Source organism: Tursiops truncatus, unplaced genomic scaffold (assembly GCF_011762595.2).
Source record: "Tursiops truncatus isolate mTurTru1 unplaced genomic scaffold, mTurTru1.mat.Y mat_scaffold_132_arrow_ctg1, whole genome shotgun sequence".
In the NCBI taxonomy this organism is placed as follows: domain Eukaryota; kingdom Metazoa; phylum Chordata; class Mammalia; order Artiodactyla; family Delphinidae; genus Tursiops; species Tursiops truncatus.
Window position 1 is genome coordinate 61,294 of NW_022983186.1, and position 24,015 is coordinate 85,308.

The window sequence follows — 24,015 nt, forward strand, 5'->3', positions numbered from 1 at the left end:
ATGGACTCATCGAGACCCACTACAGATGGCCCTCTGTGTGGATGTGAAACCCACGGATGTGGAGGGCCAACGGTATGAGCCCCTTTTATATAAGGGACTTGAGCATCTGTGGATTTTGATATCTGCGGAGTCTCCTGGAACCAATCCCCTGAAGCTACTGAGAGATGACTGTACATTGTTTCCCTCAGTGCAGTTTTCCCCCTGACACTTATCACCTGGAAAAATAATTTTGCATTTTCTTCCCAGTAGAATAGGCACCCTAGGGCAGAAATGTGTCTTTGTTTACACTGCACCCTCACGACCTCAGAAATCTGCCTAGAGCACATCTGCACATGGGTTAACTACTGCATTAATGAATGACGAATGAATGCATGAACGAATGGTGGGAGAGGGGATGACGACACAAGGCAGAGAGAGATGGGGCAGCTGAGTTGGCTAATCCCTCTACCATACGGTGTTAGAGATGCTGTGTCCATGGCTGGGAAGTGACATGTGATCTGCTGAGACAAGGAAGATTCACTGCCTCATGGCAAATGTGACTCCAGCCTTGCGGTATCCCACCTTCTCCTTCTGTTACTCCAAGCCTGTTGGAAGGGTAAGCTCATTTCATGCCACTCTGTATTAATCTCAAGTCAGTGGATTTGGGGCTTCCCTGGTGGTACAGTGGTTGAGAGTCTGCCTGCTAATGCAGGGAACACGGGTTCGAGCCCTGGTCTGGGAAGATCCCACATGCCGCGGAGCAACTAGGCCCGTGAGCCACAACTACTGAGCCTGCGCGTCTGGAGCCTGTGCTCCACAACAAGAGAGGCCGTGATAGTGAGAGGCCCACGCACCTCGATGAAGAGTGGCCCCCGCTTGCTGCAACTGGAGAAGGCCCTCGCGCAGAAACGAAGACCCAACACAGCAAAAATAAATAAATTAATTAATAAACTCCTACCCCCAACATCTTAAAAATAAATAAATAAATAAAAACCCTTGGCTTAAAAAAAATAATAATTAAAAAAATAAAGTCGGTGGATTCTGTTGAGCCCTGGAATTTTCCAAACCTAGTATCTCCATGCAATAGCTTGAGTCAACAGACCTGCCTGGAAGAACAAATCCTCCAGTGGCTTCTCCAGAGAAGATGCTCAAGTGCAGATGCCGTATATAGTACTACCAAGAGCAAGAATGACTGACCATATGGAGGGGGGGAGGAATGGAAATTGCCATGTATCTGGGCCTGGAAGAGGAGCTGAAAAATAGGAGGTCAGGAGTCCCAGACTCAAGGACAGAGGTACAGATTTAATGACATGCTACCTGCCTTCTGTTCTGAGTCAGGTGCTGCAAAAGACCCGACCTGTCCCCCGAACAATCACTTGAATGCTGCATCTGACCACAGTTTGCAAAGAGCTTTCCCTTCCTGTTCCTCACTGATTCCTGAGTGCAGCCTTGTGATGGAGGCAGAGTAGGGGCTTTCATTATCCGCCCCCTTTTCTGTCTGTCTACATTTCTGTAATCCTGGAACCTGTGCCCCTTCCTGACCTGAATGTGAACAAGCCACTGATTCATCCTCGGGAGAGATCCCAATTCCATGTCTCCTTCCTTACCTTCTGCTACCAGATGACCAGCTGCTCCCTTCTCCAGGACACAGAAATCGCCAGGAAAGAGTTTCACCTCTTCTCCAGGTAGTACTGGAATCTGTCCATATACTACCTGAACAATTTGTCTCATTCCACATTAGACTCAAACTCTGGATCCACCCCTAGGATAACCATTAATATCTGAAGATTTGATATGCTTATTTAAAAACAAATCTATGCGGCTAAAATTTGCTTCTTTCTTTTGGTCTTATCACAATTACGGCATTTTCCCCTTTCTTTTTGTTTTTACACCGTATCGTTCTCTTTATCATAAAATGCATGGTTCTTAAATCAGAATCAAATACATTTGTTTCTACTTACTGGGGGCTCTTTGCCTCCTGGTAATGAAATAGGCCGCTGTGAGTGGAAGCCGCAGCTTCCTGGCCTAAAGCAGAGAGAAGGAAAAGTCTGCACAACTTCATGACACAAGGAGCCTCTTATCCTCACGTCGATTTCCCACAAATCTCAGATTAGAAGAAGGGGAAAAGCCTCTAGACGAGAATGTAACTACATGACAGAAGAGCACAAACAGACACATGGAGCCTTGTAGGTAATTCTGTAAAGTTTACTGTGCGTGCACAAGGAGCTTCAGCTGAGCAAAGCTTAAAGGGACCTGGAGGCTGGTGAGATGAGGACTGATGCTGATCTCTGGGGTGGATGGTGGGACAGGACTGTGGCGCTTGGCAAATGAGCATGGCCCAAAGTTTTGGCCCAGAGTTTAGACGATGCCATCCAAGTGAACTGGAACCAGGGGGTACCTGGCATTGTCCTGTGGTAATCTGTTTCCACACGCAATGATGTAGATCTTCCGATTACTTCTCTGTCTATAACGGCAGTTCCTATAATCGTTTGCCTTTCTTCTGAGGTTGCAGTAGGTTACAAGCACTCGATGTGGGCTTCTATGACAATTCGTCCTGCGTGATCTAGGGCAGGTTACATTTCTGGTGTGACAAACACGAGCTACGGCAGCAAACGTTGTGTGGAGAAAAGTATTTTCACCTTTGCATGCCCTTCTGTAACGGTTAACCACCCGCATTGCATCATCGCATCGACGGTGGGCCATATTTAGGTGCTGAATCTGAAACCTCTGAGCCGGGGTTAATTGGGCGTGGAGTGAGATCACCACTCCCAAGAGCCCCAGCAGCAAAAAGAGAGGAAGCTGGGCATTCTGCTGTCTTGGAACCATGTTTCCTGTGAAAAGAAGGGTATCTTCTGTATCCCGGCCCACAAATAACACACTCCCTCCTCACTCACCCTGCAGGCCCCCTGCTGTCACTGTGATTCTAGCTCCTTTCCCCTCCGCTCCCCAAAGTCTGTCATGTGTCCTGGGCACTAACTTCAGCTCACCGCTCCCCCAGTTGCTGCTTCATTGCTGTCTCTCCTGTTCCAGCTCTGGGGCTCATTGTCTTACCCAGTATCTCTGCTGTGGCTCCTGTGAGAACAGATCCAGCTGGTGGGCCTGGCGCTCAGGGGCAGCTGGTATCCCCCCAGTTCTTGGGTCTGGAGATATAGAGCAGCCCCTGTGGGTGGGGCTAGCAGAACAAGGAGGGTTCTGAATCTAGGACATGAAGAAACGCACAGATTAGGACATGGTCCACTTATGCAATGAGCCCTTTGTTTTATCATTTGCTGATCAGTGCATACCCAGGGATGAACCACTGCTGCTTCTGTTGTAACAAATCTAATTCCAGGCATCCTGTGCAGGACAGAGCTCTGCCACTGGGTCTGATTTCCTAAATGAAAAATATCACTGGCTGCAGAATGGCCATAGATTTTTTATTTTTATTTATTTATTTGGCTGCGTTGGGTCATTGTTGCTGTGTGCGGGCTTTCTCTAGTTGCAGCGAGCAGGGGCTACTCTTCGTTGCGGTGCACGGGCTTCTCATTGCGGTGGCTTCTTTTGTTGCGGAGCATGTGCTCTAGGCACGTGGGCTTCAGTAGTTGTGGCACAAGAGCTCAAGAGTTGTGGCTCACGGGCTCTAGAGCTCAGGCTCAGTAGTTGTGGCACATGGGCTTAGTTGCTCTGCAGCAAGTGGGATCTTCCCGGACCTGGGCTCGAACCTGTGTCCCCTGCGTTGGCAGGCGGATTCTTAACCACTGCGCCATTAGGGAAGTCCCAGAATGGGCTATACATTTTATAACTCAACTTGGGGGCAACACATTGAAAGACTGAAGTACATGAAGGCAGGCCCGGTACTCAGAACAAATAGAGCCAGGAGGCTTGTTTGCACCAGAGGAACCCAGGCCCCCCTTTCATTTTAGTAATCACCCTGGTTCCTTCTCACCCAAATGTTCTTTATCTCCTCACTTCCCTGTGCTGGAAACTTGAGCTCTGAATTTCTCACTGCTCAAAATCCTATCAGTAATTAGTTTGTGACGAATCTATGATTTTTTTTGTAATTGCTGTTGTCTTTTTTTTTTCTGCTTCCTATGCATTGAATTCACTTTCTCTTGTTTTTACCCTGGCCCGGTTTTTGCCTTCACTTCCTGTGAAATAGCATGACCTAAAAACACCCGGAAGAAAGTCTGTAAAATCTGCCAGAGAATGAACATTTGGTGTCATGTAAGGGATTCCAAGCTAGAGCTTGAATTCCTGTGTTCTTTTCAATCTGCGCTATTTTCTACAAAACAGTCTGTCCTAGAGTTGTCATTTATCTTACTAGTACATTTCATTTCTTTTTTTTTTACATTTCATTTCTTGATGTTAACAGGAAAAAAAAATTTAATTTGTAAAATGAGCATCAGTGGATAGGACACTGTATTCCTGAAATTATGGAAGTCATAGTATGTAACTTGATGCATGAAACATACTCTTGGTTCTCAGAGAAGCAGAGGAAAATAACTGTAGGCCTATAATTTGATTACAATGTGATAGAGGTAATAACACTGTGTGAAGATGGTTTTATGGGGGCGCTGAGGATGAAGGGTCTTACTTGGCCTCATGGGATAAGAAAGGCTTCCAAAAGAAATGTCCATTTGAGCTGGCCCATAAAGGATAAGCAGAGTTTAGGGACTTAGGGAATAAATGAGCATTCTAGGCTAAGAAGATGGTGTGGGACATTGTACAGACAGGGAAAGTGTATCAAGGTAGGAAAGGTCTCCAGATAAGAGATATTAAATCCCTGGTCTAACCTCTCAGTTAGAAAACTGGGGCTTCCCTGATGGCGCAGTGGCGCCCTCTCGCTGCAACTAGAGAAAGCCCGCGTACAGCAACGAAGACCTGATGCAGCCAATAAACAAACAAACAAATAAATAAAATTAAGAAAAAGAAAACTGGATTAGGTCCTCAAATGGTACTGTACAACTCTCCAAGAAAATTAATGCACATTTTTTTAAACCACCTTTTTATATTTCTGTCATGTGGAAATGCAATTATTTTACCACTGACGTCGTTATGTAAACATGGACATAATGGTGACCTGGATAGGACTCAGTGCAGTGCTAATAGGATTCTGCCTGAAATCCTGTTCTGCCTAAAAGGCATTAATATCTTTTACCATGAAGTAAGTTGTCTTTTTTTTTTTCATGTATATTTTGTGGAAAGCATTTTCAAGAGAGATGAGGATGTAAAAATGAATTAGGTGTAGTTTAGCCCTTCTGTGATACCGACAGCCACACTGGGTAGAAGGATCTGTACTCAAGTGTCTATAATATGAACTAAAAATCATACACTGCAGTCACAGGGAGTGCATCTGGCTCAAAAACCTGTTCTTGATCAGCATATAGTTTTACTTTTAACATTGGGTTTTGGAATATTAACACTTCAAATTGGGAGAGTTCACATAAAAATTTGCATTCCTGTCTTATCTTTAAAAATCGGGAGATGTTGTCGGTGCACTGTCTCCATTACCACAAGGGATCAACTAGAGCTGAGTAGTTCCCTCCTCTGTTGAAGGTGGCAATAGTTCAGGGGTTTTCACGCACTCTACTCCTACCTACTGATCACATCCTGTCTGTTCACTCAGATACTGCCCGTCACGCTTATCACAAGCGTCCTGAGAAGAGACTCACCCAATGTCACGCCCAATCTGCAACCATGCTCCACCTTTAAAATTGTATTCGGAGCACACCTTCTATGCTTTTCCTGATCGGTTCGTACATAGCTTTCCTCTATGCACATTTACCTTACACTAAATCTCTTCATAGAAATTTTTGTTGGCTAATCTACATATCATTCAGTAACTGCCACTAATCACAACTAATAATTTTAGGTAATGTGCTTTTTCCTCTTGGTTGTTTTCAGACGACTAGGTTAGTCTCTCACTATAAAGATAACTTTTCCCTCAATAGAAAGACAAGTTTTTTTCATGTTGAATACATTTCTAAATCTTTGCTTGTCCTGCGGCCTGCCACATACCCTCTTCAAAAAGTTAAGGTCAGATAAAGGACCTTGATTTGAATCCGAGCTCTTCTAATTCTGAGAAGTGAGACCCTATATGTACCACTTGGCCAAAGGGTCGGATACTTTAAGCCCAATGGCCAGTTATGCAGGGCCATGAACACACGAAATTGTGAAACCTATAAATAATGACACATACACTTGTTAGAACTACTGTGTGAATTAAACAAGAAGAGCTAAGCAGAGTGAAGTTCCAAAAAAGGCAGTTCCTCTTTTCTTGGCCAATTATAAAGGATATTGAGATCTAGTTATTAGATCTCAACTTAGTTTCCTGCCCGCTGTCAGTCAGCTTTTGCTCTGTTGCCTAATCAGACAAAAGGCTTTTGAGGCCTATCTGCCAGGGAGACCTATCAAGATAAGACCTATGAAATCTACTTCTATTACAACTTGTTGATTGACTGTATGTGCCCCTGCCGCCACCTTCATTAGCAGGGCCCCTAACATAACTGATTTTGGAGCTCTGGAAAGGCATATGTACTGATTTCTTCCCTTCCCTTGCTGAAATGCAGACCCAAGTCTCAGGCAGCTTCTCCCATAATAAGAACATTCACAGTTTAAATTGTGAAGACAGAAAGAATATAATCTTTACATAAAAGTGATTGATTTTTTTTTTTGCCTAGATTCATCAACAACTTTTTAAAAGAAAAATTAGATTTAATTGGATTAACAGTTCTCAGATGGAAACCCAACTTGCAAACAAAATATTTCTGCTTACCTGAACATGTCCAAAACAATATGTACACACAGAAAATCACACATGGACTCATACACACAAGTAATGCTTAGTTAGGGAGTGAAAGAGAATGATTGAGGTGAAAAAGCTCTTTAGTCTATAACCTTCACTTTAGAGTATAAGGATGAGGTGATTTGCCTCCAACAATAGCAAGCTACTGACAGTCACCAAACTGCAGGTTTTTTTCTTCATATGTGTGGTGATGTCATAGGTACTCTGTGTGATGCTGGTAAAGACTGTGGGTGTGAAATAGTAAACATGAAATTAGTCCTACTAGGCAATCTGTTTAAGATCATTGACAGACCTGAGAGTTTTCCATATGGCCTGCCCCTTAAGGTCTGGGAAGAAAATATCCACAATGTAATTCCTATAGGATTAGAGGAAGGAGGGAAGGCAACGGAGGTTCCATTTCTGCTAGGAGTATCCACCACTGAAAGGGACATATGTATCTCTGTGGATGTCATCTGCTCTGCAAAAACCCTGCCCTGGGACTCCCAGTTATTCAGTAAAAGAGTCAGAATATACACTCAGTCTTTACTCAGACTCCCTGGGCACTAGTTGGGAAGTTTCATGACGACAGGCCCTATACATAGAAGAGCCAAGAATTTTTTTCAGAGTACTTATTTATTTATAAGTAAGATGCTGGGTCTTACTGCAGCATGCAGGTTCCTTAATTGTGGCATATGGGATCTAGTTCCCTGACCAGGGATCAAACCTGGGCCCCCTGCATTGGGAGCACAGTGTCTTAACCACTGCGCCATCAGGGAAGCCCTGAGGAGCTAGGAATGTTTATTCTGAGGCAGAGGAATCTGTGGGAGAAACATGAAGTCTACTCCCTTAGAACTGAAATGCTTCCATTTTCTTTCTAACAGCATTTAAAACAGGCATAGGTATTTAAGGAAGTGGAAATATTTTCTAAGATGCAAGGCATATAGATTTGTAGTGAGCTCACCCACTGTAGAAAAGGTTTGGCAGGGACACCTGCTTCATTCATAGGCTGTGGAATCAGGTGGCTGATAGATGCAAACACTTTTTTCGTTTAACTACTCAAGTGAGGAGCAAAAATCACTTCGGAGTTTGAAAATACCTTTGTATGTCAGGCCTGTAAAGGGGTGAGTGGGTGGTAGGCACCTCCTTTCTTCCCAAGTCCTTCTCTTCTCTTCCCACTTCTTACCCGAAAAGAAGGGGTGTGAGGTGGAAGGAGAATGTGAGAACAGTAGTTGCTGTGAGTACAAGAAGTGTAGATAGGGGCCAGTGGGGACATGAAGTGTTTGGGCCGAGAGTTCTGAGAAATACAATAGGTATCTTAAGGGCAAGGGACCACAGCCTGCTCCCTGACCCCATTTTTCCTCGACCTGCTTTCACAGGGAACATGAATCTGATGTGGACCCTTCTTCTCCTCCTCCTCCTGGGGCCAAGTGCCTTCACTCCAGGCCTGCCCTTCTCAAGACGGCGTACAGACAACCCCAGGTCATGAGTCCCTGGAGGACACCACCGATACTGTGACGTGATGATGAGGGGACGGTGGCTGATCCGGAGGGGCGGATGCAAGCAGATCAAGCCCTTCATTCACGAGGATTTGGCCACCAGAGCAGATCTCTGCAGAGCTCCATCTGTGCCCTGTACCAGCAGCCGCTCCTTGCAAAGCTGCCACAACGGTACTCACAATGTCAGCGTCACTGACTGCTTTGCCAAAGCAGGGACCCGGCCCCCGCACTGCCACTGCCATAAGAAGGACTCCACCAGGCCCATCCGCGTGGGCTGTGAGGAGGGGGCCCCTGTTCACCTGGACGGCTAGTCTTCTCCCAGCCCCGACGTGGGAAGCCGAGTGACTTGCGCCCTACACCTCCAGATCTTTGAAGCCCTGCCGAAGTCTTCCCTGGAAACGCTTCTTCTCTTGCATCTGGATCCCTCATTGTTCCCAGTCACGAGCATCTCTCTCACAGCTTCTCCCCCGACCCTAACTCCACACTCCACCCCGCACTCGTGCCATGGAGTCGGTTTTTGGGGTGTAGGACAAGATGGGGCTGGGGAGTTGGGGAGAAAGCCCTGCTACCTCGCAAAGGGAATCTACCTCTGGAAAAGCCTTGCTCCCCCGGAGCGGCTACACAAGCCGTGCTGGCTGGGCTGATTTGCCCACGAGCTGCTCTAATAAGAACTCCCGATGGCGCTGGCCCTGTTCAGCCCCGAGTGGCCCGCCTCGCAGGGTCCTCCTGCGGGACCTTCGGCTCCCTTCTCCCCAGTGGGCTCCTGCGGAGGGGATTTGGGACGACTCCCGTGAGGGAAACCCGCTTCCTTTATAGAAACAGACCCCTGATGCGGGGGGACACAGCACGGGAAAGAGCCGCTACCTGGAAGAGAGGTGGCACGGAGCCGGGCGACTCCCACGCCACACGGTCCCTTCGGCGTCTCTCGCCGGCGCCGCCTCAACTGGCCCGCAGGGGGCGCTGCGCCACCTGAGCGCCCCCCCCACCCCCCACCCCGGGCCAAACAGAGACCAGAGCTGCTTTCCGGGTTCCTCTCAAGACAGGGAGAGATGGGTGGGAAGTTTCTTGGTTACCGACACGGGAATGGAGGATAACAGGTGATTAAACAGAAAATTCAGCCAGCGTAAATACAGCCTAACTTTCAAAAAACAGATTTCTGAGTTTACCATAACTTTCACGCTCTCGTACTCTTTAGTATTTAACTTGCCTACAGATTTACATTCTAGCACCGCAGGTATAGAGGAAATAAGATCTGTACAGAGCACCTACTTGTGTTATAAGCTTTGCAGTTTGGCTGCACTGGAAAAAAAAGAGCCTATTCCTTTCTTGGAATCCATTATATACATACATATATATATACATATATATGTGTGTGCGTGTGTAAAAAAAAAAATATATATATATATACATATATATATATACAATCCTCCTCTGAAGGAAGTTTTTCTACCCACAAGAAGGAGCAGCCATAAATGACCATGTTTTCTGAGACTCCATCAAAATGGTGACGGGGCTTTGAATCCAAGAGGGCACCTGACTCTAGGGCAGCCATCCATGGACTGATTGGCTGGTGCTCATGGAGTAAACTGGGGATTTTACCCTCCTGGAATAATGGTGACAGAACTTGATACTCTTATTTTCATCTTCTCCTCTGAAGCCAGGAGCTGTAGTCGTTTGTGACCTTCCACACTTAATACTTGCTATAAAAATGTTTTCAGTAAAACGTTAAAGGGCCATTGTGGTAGATCCTGTTGGTGCTGTGGAGATCTGTAGACTTTCACTTTCAGGTTGGGATAGTTTCCTTCCCTTCTACTCCTAGTTTCCACTCTTGAATGGACTGTGAATTTTATTGAAGATTTGTCTTCATCTAATGATAAAATCATATAGTATTTCTCTCTGAATCAGTGAATTGCATTAATTGATTTTAGAATATTAAACCAACTTTGGGATAAACTCATTTTGGTTATGCTAAATTTTCTTTTTTAATCACTGAATTTAGCTTGCTAATATTTAAGGGTTTTTTTGTCTTTTTTTGTTTTTGTTTTTTGCATTTATGTTCATGAATGAAATTGGTCTGAAATTTGTTTTTGGAAATATCTTGTTTGATCTTGGTATCCAGATTCTATGTTAGCCTTCATAAATGAGTTGAGGAATATTCCCTCTTTATTTTCTGTAATTGGAATTATATGTTCTTTTATTATTTACAGAACTCATCTGTAAGGCTGTCTGGCCCTGATATTTTCTGAGACTATTTTTAACTTCTATTTCAATTTCTTTAATGGTTATAGAGATACTGAGTCTTCTAGTTCTTTTTTTTTTAATTGAAGTATAGTCGATTTACAATATTATATTAGTTTCAGGTGTACAGCATAGTGATTCAGTAGTTTTGCAGATTATACTCCATTATAGGTTATTACAAGATAATGGCTATCATTCCCTGTGCTATTGCTTACCTATTTTATACATAGTAGTTGGTATCTGTTAATCCCATACCCCTAATTTGTCCTTACTCCCTTCCCTTTCACCTTTAGTAACCACAATTTTTTTCTATATCTGTGAGTCTGTTTCTATTTTGCATATACATTCATTCATATTATTTTTTTGGATTCCACATATAAGTGATATCCCTAGTTCTTCTTGAGATCATTTTGGCAAGTTTTTTTCCCCCTAGGAATTTATCCATTTCATCTAAAGTGCTTAAATATATTGGCACAAAGTTGTTCATATTCTTTTGTTAATATTTACAGCATCTCTTTAGACATCTTATTTCTATCTGACATTCTATTTATACCTTTTAAAATTGATAAAACTTATGAGAGCTGTCGTTTTATTAGACGTATTAAACAAAGACTTTTTCAGACATACAGAGCTAAAAGAATTCATTGCCTGAAGGAAGTCCTTAAGACAGAGGAAAAATGACACCAAATGGAAATAGAAACCTACACAGAAATGAAGGACATTGGAAACTGTAATTACATGACAGTATGTGAAACTCCTGGGAATAGTGCATGGAAATAGCTTTGGAAGTTTTGAGTTATAACTCTAAAATACTGGGTTTTGTTCTCCATGAAGTAGTATGTTTATTTTCTGAAGCAGAATCTCTGATCATGTAATTTATTTACCCTTCTAATAAATGTCAAAGAGTCAAACTGCCTCCAAATTAAAAGTAAAATTCTTGGTTTAAAATTTCTTTCCTTGGGACTTCCCTGGTGGCACAGTGGTTAAGAATCTGCCTTCCAATGCAGGGGACGTGTGTTCGATCCCTGGTCTGGGAACTAAGATCCCACATGCCTCGGGTCAACTAAACCTGTGTGCTGGAACTACTAAGCCTGCTTTCTAGAGCCTGTGGGCCACAACTAAGAGAACCCACATGCCGCAACTAAGATCCAACACAGCCAAATAAATAAAGAATTTAAAAAAAAAAAAGAGATAAAATCAAAGAGTAAGGAAGAAATGCAGAGCAGAACCTCTAGCAAAATGAGTTGAGATATAGCCTGCGGTTAGGGAGATGGGCATGAAATAAAAAAAAAAGAAACCACACTTGAATTTGCATCTTTGATGAGAATGTTTTGCACACTAGGCCTTGATCTCGTCTCGAAAAAGAAAATGCAATAACAGAGGGGAGAGCCCCCTCTGCCAGCACTCAGTGAGGTGGACATGCCAGACTCCTGCCTACCCCTCCTTCTCTAGCCCTGAGTATGAAAACTGGCCAGCACTGGGGTGGCCTGAGCCACGTTGCTGTTCTTCCAGCAGGACCCGTTTGTGGCTCCCCTTCCTCTGGCCAGAGGGCACCCAGAAACAGTACCTGAGCTGCTTCTGTTTGAGGACATGGGGATTTTCAAGGAGGTCAGGATCACCTGTGCCTGGTGTCAGCCTTCCTAGGTTCACCCAAGCTGCCTTCCCTATGTGATCATTCCTCTCCTCCAACTTTGATGTCAAAGCCTCTCTCCAATCTCAACGTCCCCATACTTTCTAAGAGACTGTTTCTTTTCACTGAAGTCAGGCTTCTCAAAAAACAGCAAGCTTAAAAAAAAAGCAAAAAAACCCCAATAAGCTTAAGTTTGGCTTTAAACACTTCCTGCCTTCCACTCTGCGGATATCCCTGAACCAAGGAAATACAAAGGGTGTGGCTCCTACTTGGAACTAGGGGAATGAGGAACGTACAGAAAAAGAAAGAAAAATTCGTGTCTCAGCAAAATATCCTGTTTGCGTATATTCTTTAATTTTCTAACTAGAAAATTTCTGTGCTCTTCCCACCCCAGGAACCAGAATAGGGAGAACAGGAAGTTATTATTATATCCTGAAGGCTGTAACATTAGATTCACCTTGAATCCCAATGTTAGAGTTTCTGCAAAGATAGAGGGGTCCATGCATTGGGACCATCAGCTTTTTCTCCTGGTCTAAATTAAAGGAGGTCTTTAGTGTGTGTGTGTGTGTGTGTGTGTGTGTGTGTGTGTGTGTGTGTGTGTGTGTGTTACGGGGAGCAGGTGAAGGTGAACTGAGAAAAAGGGCTGGTTTGTATGATGACTGAGCATGTTTTCCTCAGTCTCAAAGAAGTGGGAATGGGGAAGTTTCTACCGAGTGGCAATGCTCCTGAGAGCTACTCTGTTGACAAAAATTAGACGTTACTCTGCTACAGATCTTTGTTAACAGTTGGAAAGTAAGCTAATTATATAAAATTATGGAATATTTCTATGAAAATTGGGAATCATTTGGAAAGTGAGCACCCTTAGGATGCATCTCTTTGCTCTCACTAATTGTGCACGATCATGAAGTCAGATGCTCCTACACTTCTCTAAAAAAGAGGTCTAGAAACTCGAATAAAAATCAGGATCTCCTGGATTAACATTCTCTAATAGTCTGAAAGTCTATTAAGCAAAAGCACAAATATGTGTGAAGATCCGCTAACAATACCCAATTACAGGGACTTCCCTGATGGCACAGTGGTTAAGAATCTGCCTGCCAATGCAGGGGAAACGGGTTCGAGCCCTGGTCCGGGAAGATTCCCACATGCCACGGAGCAACTAAGCCCGTGTGCCACAACTACTGAGCCTGCGTGCCACAACTACTGAAGCCCATGTGCCTAGAGCCCGTGCTCTGCAACAAGAGAAGCCACTGCAATGAGAAGCCTGCGCACCGCAACGAAGAGTAGCCCCTGCTCACCGCAACTAGAGAAAGCCTGCGTGCAGCAACAAAGACCCAACGCAGCCAAAATATTAATTAACTAATTAACTAATAATTAGAAATAAATAAATAAAAGAGCTTTCAGAGAGGTCCCTGGCCCTTTCTACTATGTGAGGACAAAGAGAGCCATCTATGAACCAGGAAGTGGCTCTCACCAGACACCAAATGTGCTGGAGCCTTGATCTCGGACTTCCCAACCTTCAGAACGGTGAGAAATGAATTTCTGTTGTTTGTAAGTTTGGAAGTCTTTGGAAGTTTGTTGTAGCAACCTGAAGGAACAAAGACAAGGACTCTAGACAGGGTGGTCAGGAAAGAATCACTGATGAAGGGAAATTTAAACTGAAACCTGATGTCATAGAAAAGAACATTTCAGGCAGAAAGAACAGAAAGTGCAGAAGTCCAGAGGCAGGCAAAGGCTTGGCATCTTTTAGGTGCCTACAGAGCCCGGTGTGGCTGAGGTGAAGTGAGTGTGTGTGAGATGCTGATGAAGAGATAGAAAGAGAAGACATACATAATAGAAGAGTCAGCCGCAGGGTCAACAGGGGATTCTCCAGGGAATAGAGTTCCTGCCCTAGAATTGGTATGGCCTCAGGAAAATGATAAAGAGAAACCCCCAATTTCTTAAAGAAAGAGACATCAGTGACTGCAGACCATCCCTGGAATGAAATGTGGATCAGCTCACCACAAGGAGTTATGCAAGATCCAACCCAAGCAGGGGCAGCAGCAGCAAAATCTCAGGTGACCAACTCTCTCTCCACAGTGAACCTTTAAGTGAGGAGGGTGTCTCTGAGGTTCTGAGGTCCTCCTGCAGAGGAAAGAGGGATGTAATGAGCCTCATCACTAGACAAAGAGAAGTTGAATGATGCTCTCCCTGGAGGAGACATGCTAACAGTTCTGACATCAGCAGCCACGCAACAAACTGTGTTAAGTAATGACAAATTCTGAACACATGTTCATTTATCATAAGTAGTAAGAATAGAGGGAACTCCCTGGCAGTCCAGTGGTTAGGATGCTGTGCTTTCATTGCCGAGGGTGTGCGGGGTCGATTCCTGGTTGGGGAGCTAAGGTCTCACAAGCCATGCGGCGCAGCCAATAAAAAAGAATAGAGAAGAACTAAATGCATTCAAAACGCAAACACAGAGATTCAGAGTCACTATTATAGAGCTGCAGGGAAGGGCTGTGAGCTGCTCTACTGGATTACTAAGGATAAATGTTGACTCTCCCTTCATTAGTTCTCTACGTATAGTTTCCTTTTGCCAAAAAAGAGGAAGAGATGGATGAATCTCTAAATTAACCGATTATCCCATGCGTTCATGGTGATGAAAGATCACTGACAGAATAAAGAACTTCTGTCTGATGTCCCCCTTCTTTCTCAGTGGCCTAATTTCCTCCTTTATTGGTATCATTTATCGTGGTCTAATCAACTTGTCCCTGCAGAAAGCACCCAGCCCCTCCTCTCTGAGTGCATGGCCGTTGTGTACAGGCTGCCCAAGTGCCTGACGGCTTGTTCTCAGGATGGGTTCGTTAAACCCCATCAATCTCGCAGACCTCTACATGTTCCTGATTAATAGCAAGGCTTCCTTCTCATTTCTCTGTCTGTGGCAATCCCCAAAACTGCCCCTGTCCCACTGTAGCTCCTCCCGTCCCCAGCAATGGCTTCAGCCTCCTGAGGTCACCCATCTGCTCCTTCCGTTCATGTGCATTTCAGCCGTAGGGATCGTATAGCCTGAGGCTCGTGGCACTCATGCAAAAGGCCAGGGGCACAGACCTGGAGGTTATGCCTTTCCCGGGTCGTCTACCCTCTCTCAACCGTGTACCATATTGGGACCTGTCCACCTGTGAACAGCTACACCCATTTCAAGTCTCAATTTAAGTGTCAACTACTCTGTGGAGCCTTCCTTAGAACAATTCCTATTCCTTTCCTTTTGTTCCTTGCACATTTAAAACTTTTTTTTTTTTTTTTTTTTTTTTTTTTTTGCTGTACGCGGGCCTCTCACTGTTGTGGCCTCTCGCGTTGCGGAGCACAGGTCCGGACACGCAGGCTCAGCGGCCATGGCTCACGGGCCCAGCCTCTCCGCAGCATGTGGGATCTTCCCGGACCGGGGCACGAACCCGTGTCCCCTGCATCGGCAGGCGGACTCTCAACCACTGCGCCACCAGGGAAGCCCCCTAAAACTTTTTTTAAAATAGTTTGGTAGCTCCTATAGAACTCTAAGTCCCTTGAGGGTAGGTACTGTGTCTCATCTATCTGCGTGTCAATAAGAACTAGTGGGGCTTCCTTGGTGGCACAGTGGTTGAGAGTCCGCCTGCCGATGCAGGGGACACGGGTTCATGCCCTGGTCCGGGAGGATCCCACATGCTGCGGAGCGGCTGGGCCCGTGAGCCATGGCCACTGAGCCTGCGCGTCCGGAGCCTGTGCTCCGCAGTGGGAGAGGCCGCAACAGTGAGAGGTCCACGTACCGAAAAAAAAAAAAAAAAAAAACGGACTAGTGCATAGTAGATTCTTGATAAATAATTGTCAAATAAGTTAATTATAGTGAACATCTATCATAAGAGAGGTCAATGAGGTAAACAGAAGCATAATGAAACCAAGCGATGCCCTGTGGGGCTCCTGGGCACGGAGGCCTTTTTCGTCCTGTTTCTTGTAGGCAAGACTCCAGCCTCCAGGACCTTCCCTGAGTTCCAAAGGGCAGATTCAAACAGTTGCTAATCAAGGGAACGGCAGCCAAGAAACCACCTGAGGCCAGATTAAAGGACCAGAGGAGCTCATCCAGATTAGGGGACCGACCACCTGAGACAAGATGAAGGGAACGCAGGCCCTGCTCACCCCTGACCTTGTCAGAGACCCCACCCTTGAACCGTTGCTATAAAACTTCTCCTCCAATCCTCCCGGGTTGGGACACATAGTTTTCAAGGACAGGAGCCCACTGTGTCCCCCTTTGCCTGGCAAAGTGATAAAGCTATCCTTCTCTACTTCACCCAATACTCTGTCTCCAAGATTTGATTCGGCACTGGCGTACAGAGACGTTGAGTTTTGGCATCATGGGGACAAAATTTCTAAAATGCAGGCACCTGTCTGTTTGCTCACTATACGCACAGCACTTAGAATAGCGCTTGTCACATCAAAGACACTCAGAAATGTCAGGGGCTTCCCTGGTGGCGCAGTGGTTAAGAATCCACCTGCCAACGCAGGGGACACAGGCTCGAGCCCTGGTCCGGGAAGATCCCACATGCCGCAGAACAGCTAAGCCCGTGCACCACAACTAGTGAGCCTGCGCTTCAGAGCTGGTGAGCCACAACTACTGAGCCCGTGTGCCGCAACTACCAAAGCCAGCGTGCCTAGAGCCCGTGCTCTGCAACAAGAGAAGCCACGGCAGTAGCCTCCGCTCACCACAACTAGAGAAAGCCCGAGTGCAGCAACAAAGACCCCCACACAGCCTAAAACAAATTAAATAAATAAATAAATTTATATATAAAAAAAAAAGAGATAGCTTGTGCACAAGGGAGAAGATGGGGAAAAAAAGTGCTAGCTCCCTGAGTAGAAGGGGCAAGTTGCTTTTATAACAAAAAGGAGAGTTTGTCTCATGATTACCAGTAATTTCCAGAAATCATAAACTTCTTTGATCAACAGCAGGTGGCTCTATGATGGCCAGGAACGGGGAGGCTAACCACACACAGGGCAGGCAGCAAGCAGTGCTTAAATGCCACACTAAAGAAAAGAAACAGCATCATTGGACTCAGTGGACCAAACAGCTCCTAGATAAACATGAGGAAAAGGCAAAGAACTCACAGCCTTGACCGGCAATAGCTGCTGTTGCTCGTTATGGAAGGGAAGGCAGGTCCTCTCGGTACATTTGCCTAAAAAGATAACACTGTTAGCAGGGTAATCTTCGGAAGAGGGAGTAAATTACAGTTGTGTGTACATAGGAGAGAGCGTGTGTGTTTGTCATGGAGGATGTGTGTGAAATGGGTGGTGACTGTGTGTGTCTCTCTCCTACAGATGCCTCTGCATCTATAAGAAACCCAAGAGTTAGGTAGAGGGAGAGATGCTGTCTGCTGGGAGCAAGGGAGAAGGGCTTTGCTATCCTTGACTGACCTCTCTACTTTGTTGGTCCTGCACACTCCAGGTTAGCCCATGGGGATTCAGTGCCCCCCTGTGTTTGGCATGGTTCTTCCTAACTTTCCCCAGCTCCCAGGTCCCTTCCTGAGTCAATCCTGAATTTGGTTTCTAGTTACCACGCCCCAACTAACTCAGCTCTCCCTCCTGTCCTATGGTTCTTATTCCATTCTTCCTCATTTCCAGCTCATTCAGAACTCACTTCTCTTCATCTTCTCTTTCCTTAGAGCCCTCTCTGGCTCCTTGCTGGGGATTCAGAGCTTTCGAAAATGATCAAGATTTTTCCTTTTTCTGATCCTGATGTTCTGTCTGTGAAGCATTCTCTAGCTCTGTTCTAGCTCTCGGTACAATATGGTTCAAGCTAAAGATGGTTCCAGTCCTGTTTGGTAAGGATCTTGGGAAAAGAAAAGGAAATGGTCATTGAAAGTATGGCTGAAAGCAGAGGAGGCTATAGGGGAATCTACAGGCCCCTGGGATGGGAGGGGGCAAAAAATGCATGACCCACCCGTGCTTGAAATCTCCAGCCTCTGCGCACTGACCTCAAATGCTGATAGCATCAGTGACGCAGAAACATGTGAAGAGCCTCGGGATCTAATGTGCTTCTCCTCAAGCCTCCTCTCTATAGTCATACAAACCCTCTGTACCAGAAATAGCTCTCTAACTTTAAGTATATCATGCCACTCCCTTCTGGCTTGTAGAGTTTCTGCTAAGAAATCCGCTGTTAACCTTATGGGTGTTCCCTTGTATGTAATTTGTCATTTTTCCCTTGCTGTTTTCAATAATTTTTCTTTGTCTTTAATTTTTGCCAGTTTGATTACTATGTGTCTCGGCGTGTTTTTCCTTGGGTTTATCCTGTATGGGACTCGTTGCTCTTCCTGGACTTGGGTGGCTATTTCCTTTGCCATGTTAGGGAAGTTTTCGACTATAATCTCTTCAAATATTTTCTCGGGTCCTTCTCTCTTCTCCTTCTGGGACCCCTAGAATGCGAATGTTTTTGCGTTTATTGTTGTCCCAGAGGTCTCTTAGGCTGTCTTCATTTCTTTTCATTCTTTTTTCTTTATTCTGTTCCACAGCAGTGAATTCCATCATTCTGTCTTCAGGTCACTTATCCATTCTTCTGCCTCAGTTATTCTGCTATTGATTCCTTCTAGTGTAGTTTTCATTTCAGTTATTGTATTGTTCATCTCTGTTTGTTTGTTCTTTAATTCTCCTAGGTCTTTGTTAAACATTTCTTGTATCGTCTCGATCTTTGCCTCCATTCTTTTTTTTTTAAATAAATTTATTTATTTAGTTATTTGTTTTTATTTTTGTCTGCGTTGGGTCTTCCTTGCTGTGTGCGGGCTTTCTCTAGTTGTGAGCAGGGGCTACTCTTGGTTGCGGTGCATGGGCTCCTCATTGTCGTGGCTTCTCTTGTTGGGAGCACAGGCTCTAGGCACGCAGGCTTCAGTAGTTGTGGTGCATGGGCTCAGTAGTTGTGGCTTGCAGGCTCTAGAGCGCAGGCTCAGTAGTTGTGGCACACGGGCTTAGTTGCTCCGCGGCGTGTGGGATCTTCCCGGACCAGGGCTTGAACCCGTGTCCCTTGCATTGGCAGGCAGATTCCTAACCACTGCGCCACCAGGGAAGCCCTGCCTCCATTCTTTTTCCGAGGTCCTGGGTCATCTTCACTATTGTTTTTCTGAATTGTTTTTCTGGAAGTTTGCCTATCTCCACTTCATTTAGTTGTTTTTCGGGGGTTTTATCTTGTTCCTTCATCTGGTACATAGCCCCCTGCCTCTTCATCTTGCCTACCTTTTTGTGAATGTGGTTTTTGTTCCATAGGCTGCAGGATTGTAGCTCTTCTTGCTTCTGCTGTCTGCCCTCTGGTGAATGAGGCTATCTAAGAGGCTTATGCAAGTTTCCTGATGGGAGCTACCTAGGCATTGTTCTTATGTTATTATTATAACTCAGACTTGAGACATGAATAACAGTTAACTGTGTCACATTTCTCTGTGCATTTTAGGAAGCAAATTTAATAACGTAAGTAAAGTTTTAGTTTCAAAAAAAGACTATTTTTCATAGATAATTTGACTTGGGGATGGGAACAGAATTTCTGTGCTCCCTTCCCTACTCATTGCCTCACTCTCTTTTTTTTTTCTTCCAGTTTTACTGAGATATAATTGACATACAGCACTGTATAAGTTTAAGGTGTACAGCATAACGATTTGACTTACAAACATAATGAAGTAATTAGCACCATAAATTTAGTGAACCTTCATCATCTCATATAGATACAAAACTAAAGAATTGGGAAATAATTTTTTCCTTGTGATGAGAACTCTTAGGATTTATTCTCTTAACAATTTTCATATATAACATACAGCAGTGTTGATTGCATTTAAAATGTTGTACATCACATCCCTAGTGCTTATTTATCTTATAACTGGAAGTTTGACTCTCTTTATCCAATTCCCCCTCCCTCTCATCCCCCACCTCTGGTAACCACAAATCTGATCTCTTTTTCTATGAGTTTGTTTTGTTTGTTTGTTTGTTTTTGAAGTATAATTGACCTACAACACTATGTTAGTTCCTGGTACATAGCAGAGTGATTCAGTATTTCTATACCTTTCAAAATGAACACCATGACATCTGGTTGTCATCTGTTACCAAAGATATTACATAATTATTGACTATATTCCCCCACACTGTACATGTATACCTGTGACTCATTTGTTTCATAACTGGAAGTTTTTACATCTTAATTTCCCTCACCTATTTCTTTCATTCCCTTATCCTGCTTCCCTCTGGCAAGCACCTGTTTGTTATCTGTACCAATGACTCTGTTTCTATTTTGTTATTCTTGTTCATTTGTTTTGTTTTGTAGGTTCCACATATAAGTGAAATCATACAGCATTTGTCTTTCTCTGTCTGACTTATCTCACCAAGGATGATACCCTCTAAGTCCATCCATGTGGTCACAGTCTCACTCCTTTATGTGATTCAAATGGAAACAGTGCCTAAAATCTCAATCTAGGCAAAAAGAAATCAGGAGCTTTAGATCAGATTGCTCTCCTCTCACACCTCCTGACCTGACCCTGGGGCCTTCTCTCCCTGATCTGAGGGTCACTTGAGGCAACGTGCTTCGTACCCACACAGAGGGATCTGCTCCTGATGTTAAAACATGAAGTAGAAACAATAACAATGTGAACGGCCCTTTCACTTCATGCTGTACCTTACAAAGTGTGTTACAACCACTAACTGCTTTCACTCCTCCAAGACTTCCTTGAGATTTGGTACTATTACGAGCATTTTACAAAGTTAGAAATGGAGGCTTAGGGAAGAGAAGTGGACTCCAAGGAACGTGTCCTTGGAACATGCTGACGTGAACAATTAACTTCTCTAATAGTGGCCACTGTAGTGCTGGCCTCAGGTTCAGTGCAGCCAGATCTTGAGTGTCTATCACAGAGGGCGGTGGGCGCCAAGCCACGGCTTTGTCGTCACAGAGCACAGAATCCTCCTTGCTCTGCTTTGAATCCTCCTGCCTCCCAGGAGGGAAAAGCTACATCTAAGCTTCAGGGCCACCAGCTCCCTCTGACCCCAGCCCAATCTTCAGCACAGGGACTGAGGAAGATGAGGAACAGAGGAAAAGCAGGAAGGGAGTGGGGAAGCATGGCCTCAGGGAGGGGGAACAGCATGGTGCTACTGAGTGAGAGGATGAAGGTGCATTTTACTGACATGAGGAAGTCTCTTCTGTTCCCCTCTCCCTCCGCTTCCAATCCTTCACTAAAGCCTGATGATTCGAACTTGGAAACATAATCCTAAACCTGCACTTTTTCTTCTGCCCTATTGCTATTACCTTATCCCATGCCTCTGGGATTTGGCCTGGATACCATGTGGCGCTTGGCAAATGAGCATGGCCCAAAGTTCCTGACTGTCCCCACAGTCCCTGCACAGCTGCCAGAGTGATCTTCAGGTCACATTATTATCTAACATGCTCCATTTGTACCCCATAGGAAATTTACTCTTTATTTTCATCTCCATAGGTATGAAGCCTCTGAGCCTCAATAACCTCTATCATTAATGCTCATGGTTAAAATGCTCTTGTCCTGCTAGACTAACTTTCATTTTTGTAACATGACTAATCTACATTCACGTCGGGCCCTTTGAATGTTCTCTCTCTGTCTCTCTGTCTCTGTCTCTCTCGGGAAGACTATCCCCTTAGTTTCTGCATGACCAGCTGCTTCTCATATTGTTCGGAATTCATTCCTTCATTGGGCCCCTACCAACCACACTTCAGATTCACTTCTATGGACTCATCGAGACCCACTACAGATGGCCCTCTGTGTGGATGTGAAACCCACGGATGTGGAGGGCCAACGGTATGAGCCCCTTTTATATAAGGGACTTGAGCATCTGTGGATTTTGATATCTGCGGAGTCTCCTGGAACCAATCCCCTGAAGCTACTGAGAGATGACTGTACATTGTTTCCCTCAGTGCAGTTTTCCCCCTGACACTTATCACCTGGAAAAATAATTTTGCATTTTCTTCCCAGTAGAATAGGCACCCTAGGGCAGAAATGTGTCTTTGTTTACACTGCACCCTCACGACCTCAGAAATCTGCCTAGAGCACATCTGCACATGGGTTAACTACTGCATTAATGAATGACGAATGAATGCATGAACGAATGGTGGGAGAGGGGATGACGACACAAGGCAGAGAGAGATGGGGCAGCTGAGTTGGCTAATCCCTCTACCATACGGTGTTAGAGATGCTGTGTCCATGGCTGGGAAGTGACATGTGATCTGCTGAGACAAGGAAGATTCACTGCCTCATGGCAAATGTGACTCCAGCCTTGCGGTATCCCACCTTCTCCTTCTGTTACTCCAAGCCTGTTGGAAGGGTAAGCTCATTTCATGCCACTCTGTATTAATCTCAAGTCAGTGGATTTGGGGCTTCCCTGGTGGTACAGTGGTTGAGAGTCTGCCTGCTAATGCAGGGAACACGGGTTCGAGCCCTGGTCTGGGAAGATCCCACATGCCGCGGAGCAACTAGGCCCGTGAGCCACAACTACTGAGCCTGCGCGTCTGGAGCCTGTGCTCCACAACAAGAGAGGCCGTGATAGTGAGAGGCCCACGCACCTCGATGAAGAGTGGCCCCCGCTTGCCGCAACTGGAGAAGGCCCTCGCGCAGAAACGAAGACCCAACACAGCAAAAATAAATAAATTAATTAATAAACTCCTACCCCCAACATCTTAAAAATAAATAAATAAATAAAAACCCTTGGCTTAAAAAAAATAATAATTAAAAAAATAAAGTCGGTGGATTCTGTTGAGCCCTGGAATTTTCCAAACCTAGTATCTCCATGCAATAGCTTGAGTCAACAGACCTGCCTGGAAGAACAAATCCTCCAGTGGCTTCTCCAGAGAAGATGCTCAAGTGCAGATGCCGTATATAGTACTACCAAGAGCAAGAATGACTGACCATATGGAGGGGGGGAGGAATGGAAATTGCCATGTATCTGGGCCTGGAAGAGGAGCTGAAAAATAGGAGGTCAGGAGTCCCAGACTCAAGGACAGAGGTACAGATTTAATGACATGCTACCTGCCTTCTGTTCTGAGTCAGGTGCTGCAAAAGACCCGACCTGTCCCCCGAACAATCACTTGAATGCTGCATCTGACCACAGTTTGCAAAGAGCTTTCCCTTCCTGTTCCTCACTGATTCCTGAGTGCAGCCTTGTGATGGAGGCAGAGTAGGGGCTTTCATTATCCGCCCCCTTTTCTGTCTGTCTACATTTCTGTAATCCTGGAACCTGTGCCCCTTCCTGACCTGAATGTGAACAAGCCACTGATTCATCCTCGGGAGAGATCCCAATTCCATGTCTCCTTCCTTACCTTCTGCTACCAGATGACCAGCTGCTCCCTTCTCCAGGACACAGAAATCGCCAGGAAAGAGTTTCACCTCTTCTCCAGGTAGTACTGGAATCTGTCCATATACTACCTGAACAATTTGTCTCATTCCACATTAGACTCAAACTCTGGATCCACCCCTAGGATAACCATTAATATCTGAAGATTTGATATGCTTATTTAAAAACAAATCTATGCGGCTAAAATTTGCTTCTTTCTTTTGGTCTTATCACAATTACGGCATTTTCCCCTTTCTTTTTGTTTTTACACCGTATCGTTCTCTTTATCATAAAATGCATGGTTCTTAAATCAGAATCAAATACATTTGTTTCTACTTACTGGGGGCTCTTTGCCTCCTGGTAATGAAATAGGCCGCTGTGAGTGGAAGCCGCAGCTTCCTGGCCTAAAGCAGAGAGAAGGAAAAGTCTGCACAACTTCATGACACAAGGAGCCTCTTATCCTCACGTCGATTTCCCACAAATCTCAGATTAGAAGAAGGGGAAAAGCCTCTAGACGAGAATGTAACTACATGACAGAAGAGCACAAACAGACACATGGAGCCTTGTAGGTAATTCTGTAAAGTTTACTGTGC

General features: G+C 44.9%; 1 protein-coding gene across 1 annotated transcript; it reads right to left on the reverse strand.

Moving 5' to 3' along the window:
- Positions 1-2,193: 2,193 nt before the first annotated feature.
- LOC117310706 (eosinophil cationic protein-like) lies at positions 2,194-3,177 on the reverse strand. Its single transcript, XM_033850394.2, has 2 exons — positions 3,031-3,177; positions 2,194-2,810 (listed from the first exon to the last, which is right to left on the reverse strand). Exon 2 carries the CDS (start codon positions 2,803-2,805, stop codon positions 2,338-2,340), a length of 468 nt encoding a protein of 155 aa, XP_033706285.1. The 5' UTR covers positions 2,806-2,810; positions 3,031-3,177; the 3' UTR covers positions 2,194-2,337.
- Between the last annotated feature and the right edge of the window lie 20,838 nt (positions 3,178-24,015).